At 39.5% G+C, this 15,527-nt stretch overlaps 1 protein-coding gene across 24 annotated transcripts in view; it reads right to left on the bottom strand.

Moving 5' to 3' along the window:
* The window catches only part of EFR3A (EFR3 homolog A), a 151,663-nt gene that overhangs the window by 96,717 nt on the left and 39,419 nt on the right, over window positions 1-15,527 (bottom strand). For 11 of the 24 annotated variants that reach the window (XR_010599015.1, XR_010599013.1, XR_010599014.1 and 8 more), the window contains one exon: window positions 6,497-6,698. The exons of the other annotated variants lie outside the window; for them this stretch is intronic. Coding sequence is in view for 7 of the 11 variants with exons in the window: in XM_065586154.1 (XP_065442226.1) it covers window positions 6,497-6,587 (91 nt within the window). In the remaining 4 variants the exon portion in view is untranslated. The remainder of the gene's footprint in view (window positions 1-6,496; window positions 6,699-15,527) is intronic. 24 annotated transcript variants of the gene reach the window in all.

Below are 15,527 nucleotides of genomic sequence, written 5' to 3'. Positions count from 1 at the left end.
TATGGGCTACACATACAGGAAAACACAGCTGCAAAGTTAAAGGGTAACTATACTGTGCAACCTCACTTTCTAGAAAAGTGTCATTTGTGGAAAGCGAGTTAAACAAAAAAATTAATTAATATTGTAATATAGCTCATTTTTTGCACACCTTGCCATGTTTTCCTTAGGAAGAAGTATCTGCCAGAAAGATAACAGGCAACAATTCCACCAGAAGATGATGTGCATTGGCATAAAGACTTGTAGAGCATGGGTCTATCCTACTCCAGGGCCTGAAAGTTAAAAACTTTCATCTGGAGCAGTGGGGCAAGACACATCATCTGAGTTAAACAGGGGCAGTCAAGCAGCAAAACCACCTCATAAGAAAGGTCATACCGGGTCAGACCAAAGGTCCATCTAGCCCAGTATCCTGTCCACCAACAGTGGCCAATGCCAGGTGCCCCAGAGGGAGTGAACCTAACAGGCAATGATCAAGTGATCTCTCTCCTGCCATCCATCTCCACCCTCTGACAGACAGAGGCTAGGGACACCGTTCCTTACCGTCCTGGCTAATAGCCATTAATGGACTTAACCTCCATGAATTTATCCAGTTCTCTTTTAATCTCTGTTATAGTCCTAGCCTTCACAACCTCCTCAGGTAAGGAGTGACAAGTGAAGAGCCCTTCACTTAGGAAGGAAGAATCCCATTCACTGCTACAGGCTGGGGACCGACTGGCTAAGCAGCAGTTCTGCAGAAAAGGACCTGGGGATTACAGTGGACGAGAAGCTGGATATGAATCAACAGTGTTCCCTTGTTGCCAAGAAGGCTAATGGCATATTGGGCTGCATTAGTAGGAGCACTGCCAACAGATTGAGGGACGTGATTATTCTCCTATTCGGTACTGCGTCCAGTTTTGGGTCCCCCACTACAGAAAGAATGTGGACAAACTGTAAAGAGGGCTACGAAAATGATTAGAGGGCTGGGGTACATGACTGATGAGGAAAGGCTGAGGGAACTGGGCTTATTTAGTCTGCAGAAGAGAAGAGTGAGGGGAGGATTGATAGCTACCTTCAACTACCTGAAGGGGGGTTCCAAAGAGGATGGCGCTAGGCTATTCTCAGTGGTGGCAGAAGAAAGAAAAAGGAGCAGTGGTCTCAAGTTGCAGTGGGGGAGGTCTAGATTGGATATTAAGAAAAACTATTTCACTAAGAGGGTGATGAAGCACTGGAATGTGTTACCTAGGGAGGTTGTGGAATCTCCATCCTTAGGAGGTTTTTAAGGCCCAGCTTGACAAAGCCCTGTCTGGGATGATTTAGTTGGGGTTGGTCCTGCTTTGAGCCAGGGATTGGACTAGATGACCTCCTGAGGTCTCTTCCAACTCTAATGTTCTGTGATTCTATAACAACTGCCTGCAACAACTGGTGAAGTGAGCAAGCCACGTGTTTCAAATCTTACTTAGCTTGTTCAAGCTTAGGAATTAGATTGCATATTTATCTTATTTCTTTTGTAACCAAGTGTGACCTTTGTAACATACCACGTGTAAATCAGTTTCTAGTTAATAAACTTGTTTTACTCTTTTATCTAAACCAGTGTGTTTGATTGAAGTATTTGGGAAATCTTTAGTCAGGTCAACTGGACTGATGCATATTCGTTACCCTTTGTTGATATGACAAACTAGTTAATGAGCTTATAGAGTCTACTGAACAGTAGAAGACACATTTCTGAGGGGCAAGGCTGGGACTGAGGGGCATGCAAGTGTCGCCCTGTACCTCTTCATGGATGGCTGGGCACCGCATTTAGTACTCAGCTAGAGAGTAACTTTACATGCTGGTGGTTGAGTGTGATCAGCACCTAGGCTAGGTCTACACTACCCGCCTGAATCGGCGGGTAGAAATCGACCTCTCGGGGATCGATTTATCGCGTCCCATCGGGACGCGACAATCGATCCCCGAATCGACGCTCTTACTCCACCAGCGGAGGTGGGAGTAAGCGCCGTCAACAGAAAGCCGCAGAAGTCGATTTTGCCGCCGTCCTCACAGCGGAGTAAGTCTGCTGCGATACGTCGAATTCAGCTACACTATTCACGTAGCTGAATTTGCGTATCTTAAATCGACTCCCCCCTGTAGTGTAGATGTACCCCTAGAGAATTTTGTTGTTCATGAGCAAAGCAGTGTAAAAAGCATCCTAGGCTGGAGAGCTGAGGGGACACAACAGCTCATGTTGCATCCTGGGGAATCTCACAGGAACAACAATGTTAGATTGCATGTGGCTGTTAAGGCCAGTTTAGTATTTTGAAATACATATGTAATGCACTTTGATTGGGACAACTATGTAGTAAATCATACATTGTAAGTAAGTCATTTGCTGTAAAGTTAATCTCATGCTCAAACAAGAGTATTTCCACAGCCCAAACCAATACTCTTAATAACCAACAATTGTTAAGAGAAAAAAAAACCCTAACAATATACTGCTGAAAATATTTCTTTTCATGATTAACAGAAAAGCATTCAGACACTCATTCTGTTGGATAGGTGTCATAATCCCTTTGTAAATACTTCAGAGACAATACGTAAATTTCTTGAGTACTGGGAACCACTGTGTCCTAGAAATGTCTTTGCCACTGTAAGTTACATTAAATGGGGGTGGGGGACAACAAGAAAAATGCAAACATCCAAACAAGACAATAAATTGCACCAGAACTGATCCATTTATTGCCTTATAGACTCATAGACTCATAGATTTTAAGGTCAGAAGGGACCATTATGATCATCTAGTCTGACCTCCCGCATGATGCAGGCCACAAAAGCTGACCCAACCCCTTTCCCTTGACTCTGTTGTTCAAGTCCCCAAATTCTGTGATTTAAAGACTTCAAGTCGCAGAGAATCCTACAGCTAGGGACCCCCGCCCCTTGCTGCGGAGGAAGGCGAAAAACCTCCAGGGCCTCTGCCAATCTACCCTGGAGGAAAATTCCTTCCCTACCCCAAATATGGCGATCAGTAGAACCCCGAGCATGTAGGCAAGATTATATTGGCTCTGGATTATCCTTTCACAATATAAGGAAGGGACATATTATTGTATGTGTGTATACACACACACTTCATACTTACATCTGTAATTTACAGTAAGCAATAAAATTAGTCTGATATTTAGTAGCCAATTAATTATTCTGTGAATGCAATATGCAAACCAAAATATACCAAGATGCTCCCTTCCCATCCTTCTATCATTTGTAGGCTATTAAGACAACTAAATGAAATTACACTTTTAAAAATGCCTGTTCCTCCATCTTCTTGCCCCATTTCCGCTGTCAACCGCACTAACTGACAACGTTCTACTCAGATACATCAAAAGAGTCAGAGTAAAATATGCAGTCTCTCTATCATAATAAGCAACACACATCACATTTCCTGTTCACAAAGACAAGAGAATATGGGTTAGGTATAGTTCATTTTTTTCTGGGGTTGAGCACAACCAGATTGTTCAAAGGAATAAAAACCCATTATAATTTACATGACAAGAAACAGCAATTAAAGTAATAATGCACATTTAAAATCAAAAATGGAATATAGCCAGCTAGCCATCTGGTACATTCCTCTACCAGTGCAGATTTATTCCCTGCAGTATTTTTAAGTGCTTTATCCAATCTAGTTTTAAATTATTCCAGAAATGGGTCAGATATGATGTGATTCCAACTCATTGGTCAAGTCCCAGATCCACAGTAGAGCAGCTCTGAAGCACAGGAGCCATTTAGAGATAAGCTAATATTAGTAATTGTCCACAAAAATCAGTGGGAGCCTGCCTCTCAAATCTCAAAACACAATACCTACCCAAATAGCAAGCAATATAATGGGGTAGGGGAGGTGAACACTTTAGAGGAGATTAGATGCCTACCAATCGGATCCCCTTCCTAACATCTAACACAAACATACAAAAACTTTGCTAAAACATCAAGGTTGCTAAGGGAAAACAACACCCACGTTAAAACAAAACAGACTTAAGAATGTCTGGTTACTACCTTGATGACTGCAGTTTATTTGTTTGGGGGTAGGGACAGTGTTTAGGAGGGGATAGGTGTGTACGGTGAAGGTCATATCCGTAGTTGTATGACTTTACTCAACATTTGGATCTCTATGCAACTCAGAAACCTGTGTCATTTTTAGCCATATTTATCATCCAACAAGATGTATGGAAGGTCCAAGTATAAGCTATCCGCTGGTTTCAAACTCAATAACTGGTCAGGAATTTTCCACTCTTGCTTTCTACCAGTCAAGAGGAGCTGTAATAGATACACAACTCCTTGTCTAATTTTGCTGTATCCCTCTCCATTACAGAGACTGTACAGCACTAGATACTGTTACCCTATCCACCTCTTCTCTCCCTCCTAATAATTAACTTTCCATTTGGGAAAGAAGAGCCCCATTCAATTTCAGTTATGCCCATTTTCTGACAATTTAATTCATTGTTTTTCATCTTATGTAACTTGCAAACAACAATTGTGAAATTTACAACAATTTGTTTTTAAACACTTGGTCCTTCAGTCTACCTTCATCAGTCCTTTGATTCATTCATGAATACATAGTTGAAAACACAGTATAATAGATAATTTCCACAGCACCAGATAGAGATAACAGAAATATTACTTCACTATAGGACTGAGGGGGGGGGGGGGGGGGGGAAAACTTACTACATTTCACAAGAATCCTCCACAGCACCACATCAAAATATCAATCGAGTAAGTGATTTACGTGATTTTTTTTAAAAGGACACCTACAAATATCTTAAAGAAACCTATTTGTACAGTACAACATTTTGTAATATTTGATATTGCTTAAAATAAGGAAACAAGACTGAACTTGCAACAACTGGCTAAATCAGGTACATATTATAGAATACTAAAAAACTGAAGTAAAGATCATCATAAGCAAACTAGGGAAATGTGGTCTACATGAAATTACCATAAGGTGGGTGCACAACTGGCTAAAAGACAATACTCAGAGAGTTATCAACAGTTCGCTGTCAAACTGGGAGGAAGTATCTAGTGGAGTCCCGCAGGGATCTGTCCATTTTCATTAATGACTTGGCTAATGGAGTGGAGAGCATGCTTATAAAATTTGTGGATGACACCAAACTGGGAGGAGTTGCAAGCACTTGGGAGGACAGGATTAGAATTCAAAATTACCTTGAAAATTGGAGAATTGTTCTGAAATCAACAAGATGAAATTCAATAAAGGCAAATGCAAAGTACTACTATTAAGAAAGAAACCCAATACACATCTAAAAATGGCGAATAACTGGCTAGGTAGTAGTACTGCTGAAAAGAATCTGGAGGTTGTAGTGGATCACAAATTGAATACGATTCAACAACTGGATGCAGCTGTGAAAAAGGAAAATATTGTGGGGTGTATTAACCAAAGTGTCATATGTAAGATATGGAAAGTAATGGTTCTGGCTCTATTCAGCACTGGTGAGTCCTCAGCTGGAGGTGAGTACCCAAGTCTGGGCGCCACACTTCAGCAAAGATATTGGAATCTTATTAGATTATTTTCCTAAATTAGAACAATTCCATAACTCTTAAGAGTAACTTTAGCAAAATAATTTGAGATAGTTATTTCAAATAACAGAAAACATTCTAAATACATATTTTCCATACAGCTATTATGTTTACAATTAATGAAAATACTGTTCATTCCAATAAAGACTTTCTTTTTTAATCATCTTTCACATACTTGTGTCCCTTTCTCCCATTTACTGTCAAGAAAGGCCAAATTAAAAGCTCAGTACTAAAGGCAACTCTTCTATACCAAGAGCTACAACAGCAAGCCTAAAAACAGTGTTTTTGACAATTGAAGCAATATAATCTGAATGTAAAATAACTGAGAGGATTTGATCTTGACACTTATTTATGAGCTGTTTTGCTGACTCATTCTGGTAGCCAGACCATGTGACAAACAGGACACAACTGCTACCCTTTGTGGGGAGGATATTCACCACACTGAATTTTGTTCAACCAAATGAATTTGCCAAACTAAACAAAATAGTACAGTAGACTTGAAACATGTCCATTTTACCTTTTACCCCCACTGCAGATTTCCCATAGTATCTTTCAATTGTGTTGTATTTACTACATTTTACCATCTGAGCAACAGGAACAAAGAAAAAGATTCTGGCGTGCTTTTGTGCCCTGAACTGGTTTGCTTATGGCAAAAAAAATAGAATGGGGAAAACAATATTCATAAGCAAATAAATATATGAATCTTGAAGTTAGGTCAGTGGAAAAAGCTGTATCAGTACATTATATTCCATATAAAAGTTTTACACAGTAGATTAACACTAACTTTAACAGTACACATTTTCCTAGTATTCAAATATATGTCCTCTGAAATCAAGATTTCATAGTCTACATGTTAAGTATTTACTAAGAGCATTCTCTTTTGTTTTTTAAATAAAAACATTCTACAAGCCATACAGTGAGAAATGTTGCATAACATCAAAATAGTAAGTGATTTTTTCCCACCTACCCAAACGCATAAATGGACTTGGCTCCCATGCAGGATTGTAGTCATAGGTATTTTCCTGTTCAACTGTCGGAACTTGAACATATTGCCTCATCCTGTACGCGAGGTTACTTTCCACGTATTCTATTCTTTTTAGCTGTCCTTTTTCAACAGTTCAGCATCTTTTCAGCTCAGTTTAGCAGTATTCATGTAATGTACTAGAAGACTGTAAACGTATCTAATTAGCTCTCCGTGTGACATCAACATAAAGCTACCAAACACGGAACAACCCAAGTATCAAATTCTGTTAACACCACCCACTGTAAACAGGATACAGTATGAATGAGATGACATGACCAGACTCGTTAAATCAAACTTTCATGTAATGTATAGCCTTCCTTTCGTATGAGAGATGACAGGAGAGAGAAACAGTTTAGTTTTAGGAAAACCTGTGCTAATTCAGCAGCTGTATACAACTTTACAGTGGTAGTATCAAACTACCAATTTGGATTTCTTTTAGTATATTTAGCAAGTTTATCATATTTTTTAAATAAATTCCTGGCTAATATGAAAGCCTTACAAAACAGACTTTTAAACAAGAATGTTAAATTTTAAGGACAGGGACACCTATTTAAAAGTCAGGAGACTAATCACATTAGAGCTACCTGTATACAATACCTTATAGTTTAAGCAAAGGCGGTATATGGAACAGTTTCTATATAAGGAACGATTAAGAAGATTGGAACTTTTCAGCTTGGAAAAGAGACGACTAAGGGGGGATATGATTGAGGTCTATGAAGTCATGACTGGTGTGGAGAAAGTAAATAAGGAAGTGTTATTTACTCCTTCTCATAACACAAGAACTAGGGGTTCACCAAATGAAATTAATAGGCAGCAGATTTAAAACAAACAAAAGGAAGTATTTAATCATACAACGCACAATCAACCTGTGGAACTCCTTGCCAGAGGATGTTGTGAAGGTCAAGACTAACTGGGTTAAAAAAAAACCTAGATGAATTCATAGAGGATAGGTGTGTGACGGGTTCCCCCAGGGTGTCACATGGAATTGGCGTACCACTGAGCTCCCTGACCCACCAGCCTGGGCTCCCTCTCACACTGTACTGCTGTGACAAGCTACAAAGCCCTCCAAGCCTGCACTTTCACCAGCATACATACAGGTAGACACATACCCAGCTGCAGTTACAAGCAGGCTCTCTGACCAGCCCCTGCATGGGAAAGCTATTCCCAGCTCCTCCCTCAGGCACATACCCCCTCTCGAGTATAAACCCAAAATTATACCGTCTTGCGCTGCACAGGGAACTGTACAGCATAAGCTCATAAAATTTTCCCCCTCCCTTAATGTGGAGAGGAACATGCAACAGGCTTTTGCCCCTGAGCGATGATTCCCAAACACTGGTTTAGATAAAGCAAAGAAAGTGATTAAAAGTGATAGCAAACAGATCAAAACAGATTACTTAGCAAACAAACAAAAAAATGCAAAGTAAACTTAATATACTAAATAGATTGGATATGAATAGCAGATTCTCACCCTACGAGATAATACAAACAGGCTGCAGATTTTTAAGGGGCAAGCTGCATTTGCTTTACAGTTTGAAATCCCCCGGTGTATCATTCACAGGCTAGAAATCCCCTTAGCCTGGGTCCAGCACTTCCCCCAGTTCAGTCTTTGTTCCTCAGGTGTTTTCAGGCGTCTTCTTGTGTGGGGAGTTAAGAAGACCAATTATGTCACTCCCTGCCTTATATAGCTTTTGCATATGGCGGGAACCCTTTGTTCCAAAGCTCGGTTCCCAGACCGGTCTGTGGAAAAATACTGACATCCCAAGATATGGTCTCATCACGTTCTTGTAGAATCATAGCAGCCATCACGCACAGGCTGTTTGGAGCATTCACAGGAAGGCTCACTAGGTGGTAGATAAGCTTTTCCTAAGGCCTATTGTTTTTCCTAATGGCCCATTGCCCCAAATAGGCCCTTCCCCACCCACTATCTAGACTGAAAGTATCTTATCTAGTGGGCATTATCCAGGTGTAACTACATTTGGAATACAGATACATAGTCAATATTCATAACTTCACATACAAAAATGATACATGCATACAAACAGGATAATCAAATTCAACAACTCATAACATTTCCAATGGCACCTCACATGACTTATCTTCCATAAAATACAGTATAAATAGGTCATAATAATATCACTGCGAAGAATATGGGGTGCAGTGTCACAAGGTCCATCGACGGCTATTGGCCAGGATGGGCAGGGATGGTGTCCCAAGCCTCTGTTTGCCAGAAGCTAGAAATGGGCAACAGGGGACGATCACTTGATGATTACCTGTTCTCTTCATTCCCTCTGAAGCACCTGGCATTGGCCACTGTTGGAAGACAGGATAGTGGGCTAGATGGACCTTTCATCTGACCCAGTATGGCCATTCTTATGTTTTTTATGAGGGTATTACTAAATTTAAATCCATTATAAAGACTCTTCTCACAGATGCCTTGGTGCAGCGAAGACTGTTTGAGTAGAAATTCCACTTATGGTTAAATATTTAGAAGGGTTTTTAAAAAAAAAAATGCATTCCTAGGTCCTTGCATTATTTTATCCTTTTGTCTCCCACATGATAGTCACTTGTGGCAGACTAAAAGAAACATCCACTGAAGTGCTTTTAGAAGCCACTTCAAAACTATTATAAATCTACCCATGCTAGATTTGAATGGTATTCTAATTATTGACTACTCAGTTTTACAGAGTAAAAATACTGAACTGCATGGGGATCGCAGCTTAGTTTGTCCAAAAAGCTGACCACATGACTAAATCCCATTATATTGCAAATCACAAGAGTAAAACCCCAAACCACTGAATTTGGTATAATGAAAAGTTATATAACAAAGTGAAATATTTAACTGTAATCCATGAACAGAAACATCTGAAATTTAAACTGGCTTTAATATAGAAGGCTTAATTAATGCACACTGCAAGTTTTAGGGTTTGATTTTTAAATTAAGACAGCTACAAAGAAGTTCTGAACAGCCAAATAGCATTTTTCTCCTAGTTAAAAAATAGGTAAGTAAAAAAATTGTGCCTCTATCACATGCCAGAAGTTTTTTCTTGGCCTCTTACCTATAAGAATCCCTGTCAAAATCTTACAGTTTGGACAGAGAAGATCTTTTCATTAACAATCTGTACAAAGAGTGTGTCCACTCACTCACTGTTATTCTGATATTACCTAGGCTCTTTTATGGCCCCTCCCCATCAGCCCAAGTGCCAAGAATTAAAAATAGAAGCAACACTCTCCATCCTTCATAGTCTTGAAAAAAACAACTTGATTAGTTTATAGGCTCTGTTTGCTTGCTCATGTTTTTGTGTGAATGGATGTGTTTTGTGTTTATGAAGAAACTGAGGGAAAAACTGAAGAAATGAGGTTTGCAGTGAATTCTGACAGTACCAGTAGTTTGTTTCATGGTCATTCTTCTCTCTCCAGGGAGTGAGTTCCCTAGTCTATCTCCAGCTCCTGTAAAAGCTGAGTCTCTGGCACTAACTAGTTTTCTTCACTGGTAAAAATGTTCAGCATACAACTAGAGCTCAGCAGTTCTGAGAAATCATGGACAAGAAGGGACTGATCTCTTACGTAGCTAAGATCATAGAGAACTTTCAATATCCATACAGAGAAGTTGAATTCATCTTTGTATTCAATGGGATCCAGAACAAAGCACAAACATCTATTTAACTGAGATTACTGCCAAAGAAGAGATTCACTGCAATGATCTCATTCACTAACCAGTGGGAAAAAACAGCACTCTGGCAAACTTATTCTAGTTGCTTATAAGCATGAATTCATGTTTCCTCCACAAATTACATGTTTTAATTTTATTTTTGACTACAAGTACTGTATGTACTGTTTTAATAATAAGAAATTGGAATCCTAACTAAATACCCCGATATTTAAATTCACTAACTGCTTCAAAAAGCTTTCTGGCATCCAGTTGCATCGGTGATTATAGATTTTTTTTTTTTTTTAGTATTTCCTTTGTAAACCATGCATGAAGTTTTTAAAACTTCACACTTTCCCAGGGGCATTTATTTTTCAGGAAATGCTCAAAAGTAAACAATGGTAGTGGGAGGTTAGTGTTGCTTCTCAGCTTGCACTGGAACAGTTTGCTGCAACTCTTTTCAACTCAAGATAAAATTAGAAAAAAATGGCAGAAGCCAACAACATTATGCTAAGATAATTAAAGGAGTTTAGACTTTCCATCCTTCCCTGCAGGGCTGCACTTTGATATGGTGAAATGCTTGCAGATAGGGATGCAGGCCCAAAATTGGTCTTTGGACTCATCTCAGGACCTACAATATGTTACTGCAACTCATCTGTTGAACTCGATGGGAAACTCCACAAAACTTTCCATGAAGACATATGATTGTCACCACATTCTGAGTTGATCAGTAATTGTTTGCTACAAGTCAGAAGTTAAAATAATCACTTTAAATGAATGTCAACAGTTCTAAATAAGGTCTATTCAATGCTACTATCTTAAGCAGTCTTGAAATGCATACTGAATGGCTATTAGGAAAAGTCTTCAATCAAGCTCAGAGCTGAAGCATAAAAACTCATGTATGGTGCATAATGACAACTGCACCCGTAGATGTGAAAACTTGTTATGGTTCATAAGCCTGTAAAGCTCCAAAATACTCAACAGTTGGAAATCTTTTTACTAACACAGTAATTTAGAAAAGTCATTCAATGTTATCCTCCTAGTAATGAAATCAGAGCTTTCCTTCAACCAGATGACTCACTCACCTGAGAATCTTTTGTTATGTGAAAAATGCTAGCCTTCTGCTCAGGACCATGAAATAGAAGATTTTTAATTTATAGGCACGGTTACATGACAAATGAAAGCTCTCCATTTTAGTTTTATAAGCTTCAGCAGTCAAAGTCCGAATTCTCTACCCTAATCCAAACAACTGTAATATCATCCTTTTGACAAAGTTGGCAATTTTGTCAAAATACCAGTGAATATGGGGAGGTGCAAGCAGACATGAACTTCACCATAATGTCACACCAGGCATCCCAGGAAATTTTATTTTCATTTTTGTTTCTCAGAACTTTGTCCTACAAATACTTTTATAAGTGTCTCAGTTTAGAAACCTCTGTGCCAAATTCTTTGGAAATGTTATTATACCAGAGAAAATATCTTAACATGTATCATGCAGGAGTTGAGAAGGAAGATTAGGCAGATTGTGTGACTGTCATTGGGTAAGGATCACAAAAGACAGACAAGTATTTTAACAGATATCAAATGCATAAATTACTGATCTTGAAAATCTCAAAACACAGATGCTCTGCTTACAGAAATCCTGAAAAAGAAAATAACCCTTCTTTTTTCTGTGATCCAGAATTAACAGGACAGACTCGTTTATTCTCTTCCAGGCATCTAGGAACCAATACCTCACTGGCTTTGTGTACCTTTACTGTCCATCCATAGCTGAAAGTGAACTGGCTGGTTTCTTGTGTAACTCACCAAGAAGAAAGGTTCAAACGAAGACTACAGACCTGTCTCTTACTCTTACCTTAAGCAGGCGTCTGTATCAACATTGTCAGAACAAAGAAAAAATTAAATTTGTTCTGTGGCCTAGTTACTACCAATACTACCAGTCTGGAAGGCACTAAAGAGCAGAAGATGGAGTGAGTCTGTGCTCATCTTCACTTCACCATTGCTAGATGATTTGATATAGACAAAGGAAAATTGACAGTTATTAAACTGCCATCACAGCTTCCTACAGCACCTTCATTTTCCTTAGAGATGGCCTTTCCAAGTGGTGGCCCAACTCAGGCTAGCCCAATCCAGCCATCCATATCTTGAGAGACTTGATATGCTAACAGCTTAGCGGTGTATGGCTGCAGGCTGCTCCAAAGGCAATAGGTTAGTCTGGATCCCGGACTTCCAGTTGCAATAAGATTTTTGTTTTGTTTGTTTTTGTTATTTTTTTAAGAAAAACTAAAAATTTCAGCAGCAGATCTCACCTTCCGTCTATCTCACACAAATGGCACATTAAGAATATGTTGTGACAAAGCCATCCCCCCATATGCACAACTACTTAGATAATACACAGTGCTCTGCATATAGTTTTACAAGTCTTCTCACTCCCCAAGATGGAGATCAATTACACAGGCTAAACGCAAAAAAGATAGCAAGATGCTCGATAGATTTCATTTGACCTCTTTCTATACACTGAATTTTACAACAAGTTAATCAATTATGTATTTTATTTGCTTAAACAGTCCTTGCTGCAAAACAAAGTATTTATCCATATTACCCAAATCATACACAGTATTTGAAGATTTAGCCTTCTCAACAGCTTTGCTTAAAAGAATGACTGCATTTCAGGAGTCTAACCTTGAAACAGCTTCATTCAAAGAGAAACCAGTTTTTTAAACATAGATTGTCATTCCTTACAAGCAAATAACTTGCACCTACATCTTTCTGGATTCAAAAGGCAATACTATTGCTATATAAGGAAATTCTAAACATTACACATTTTAAACCTTTAAATTAAATTTAAGAAACAGAACATACTACACACAAAGTAGTGAGAAACTTCACAGTAAGTTAAATTTAATAACTTAAATCAAGTACAAAAACGCATAGCTCACATAAGGTTTAACATTAAGTATCTTCAATCAAATGTTTCTTTCAAATCTACTGAGCAATTCAAATGAATCCCCAGTGCATGTTTCATCTTCTCGATGGTCTCTTAAGAGTTTCGATCCATTATTTAGAAATATTCAATTACCTCAAGTTCTTTCCTTCTCCAATTACATTCCTTTGCTCAGTTCTGCTGGCTGCTCTACTTTCCTGCCATCGACCCTTCCTCTCCCTCTCACTCCCCAGTGTTTCTCTTGATTCCCTCATATACATTTTTATCCTGGTTTACTTATTTCTTTCAACCCATTGATTGTTTTTCCTTCCCACAGCATTTCTCCTTTCCTACTACTGAGTGAGTCAGCACCTTGAAATCTCATGTCTTTCTAAAAAACCATGTCATAAGAGTCTCTAGACCTCAGATCAGCAGGTCTGTACAGAGTTGCCCAAGTGTCATGCACTTCGCTTCTTAGGCCTTGGCTACACTCGCGGATTCACAGCGCTGCTGTGCACGAGTGTAGTCGCGCCGCCAGCGCTGCGAGGGGAATAGCTTGCAGCGCTGCGAGAGAGCGTGCAGCGCTGCAGGCGCTGATTACACTGGCGCTTTACAGCGCTGCACTCGCTGCGCTCAGGGGAGGTGTTTTTTCACACCCCTGAGCGCAGCGCTGTGAATTGCCAGTGTAGCCAAGGCCCTAGATTGTAATACCACTAATACAACAAATGTTAGGGCTACCATACGTCTGGGTTTCCCTGGACATGTCTGGCTTTTCGCTCTTTAAATAGCCGTCCGGGAGGGATTTCTAAAAATCTAAAAATGTCCGGGATTTCCCCCCGGTCTGTTATTTATTGACCGAAAAGCGGCTGACAGGGTGGCCAAGCACCGCTCGCATTGGGGCCTCGGCAGCCAAAACCCCCTCCCAGCTCCCCCCATCCCCTGCAGCCTTAGCACGCCGCTCGGCAGCGCTTGGGCAAGGCACGGCAAAACACCTGCTCTAAGCTGAGTGGCACGGTAAGGGGGCCGGGGAGTTGGAGAAGGGGGTCAGCCAGCAGACAGGGAGCGGGGGGGGGGGGGTTGGATGGGTTGGGGGTGCTGGGGGGGCTGTCAGGGGGCAGGAAGGAGTGGCTAGGGGGCAGGGCTACCCCCCAATGGAGTGTCCTCTTTTTTTAAAGTTCAGATATGGTAACCCTAACAAATGTGAAAATAGATCATGCAAACTAGGGCATATTAGCGTATCTTCAGTGTAATACTTTCGTCAAGGTTGATCAAGTCACAATATAATGCAGAATCAATCATCTTAGAGCAAGAAAGAAATATGCATGCTATAAAACACTCCAAAGAAACAAGAAGTGGGACAGCTAAGCATAGGGGACGGGGCGGAGATTAAAGAATCTAGGCATGGTCCAACATGTAAGCAAATACTTTGGTTCAGTTTTTAATAAATATAATGAGGAGCTTAGGGGTAATGGCAGGGTGGTTAACAAATGAGGATATGGAAGTAGAAATTACCACAATCTATGTTTGTACAAAATTATTAAAATAAATTATTAAGTTTGTAGTGTTGTAGCCATGCTGGTCAGAGGGTCTGGGACAGACAAGATGGAAGATGTCATTTTTTTTTGGACTAACTTCTGATAGTGAAAGTCAAGCTTTGCATAGCTTCAAACCTTGTCTTTCTCCAAAGAAGTTGGTCCAATAAAAGATTAACTCACCCACCTTGTGTCTCGAATAGAATTTTTACTTTTTCATGGATAAAGTAATTTTTCCAATTAAAAAGGAATAGAATTAGATTTTGAAATTAAACACACACATTGGCATCACCATGAAGATACGAGTTATATAGATGCTTAGGGTATGAACCCATGTTCATGTTTTTATAGTTGTTTTCTTTATGTAAGAAGACTGATATTTTAAAGTTGAAAGAACCAGGAAACAAAGGGTGAAGATCGGAGACTAATTTACCTTGAAAGGTTCTTAGAATGAATATCTTGGATCTGACATTTCCAGCCTGACATATGGTCAAAACTTAGTTTTCACCATGGTAACAGAGCAGTATTGATTAAAAGATTTGAATTCCTTGTCAGTTTTTAAATGGTCAGGTTTGTTTAGGTGACATTCTTTTGTGTACATTCTCTTATGAAGTCAGCAGCTTAAGCTACCACCACTATAATTGTGTTTTCGTTCATCATTTCACAAATCCATTTCTACAGACTCCTATTTTGGTTTGCAAACAGTGAGAATAAACAGTCAAATGGCAACTGCCACTTGCATTTCACTGTCCCTTGCAATTTAAGGCTCAATTCTGCAAAAATTTACATGAGTTTAACTTTAGTCACATGAGTAGTTTCACCAACTTCAAAAGGACTATGCGTGTAAGTTATGTATGTTCAAGTGTTTTTAGA

This window comes from Chrysemys picta, chromosome 2 (genome assembly GCF_011386835.1).
Source record: "Chrysemys picta bellii isolate R12L10 chromosome 2, ASM1138683v2, whole genome shotgun sequence".
NCBI lineage: Eukaryota > Metazoa > Chordata > Testudines > Emydidae > Chrysemys > Chrysemys picta.
The sequence above is the reverse complement of the archived record's forward strand: the minus strand, read 5'-3'. Positions and strand labels throughout refer to the sequence as shown.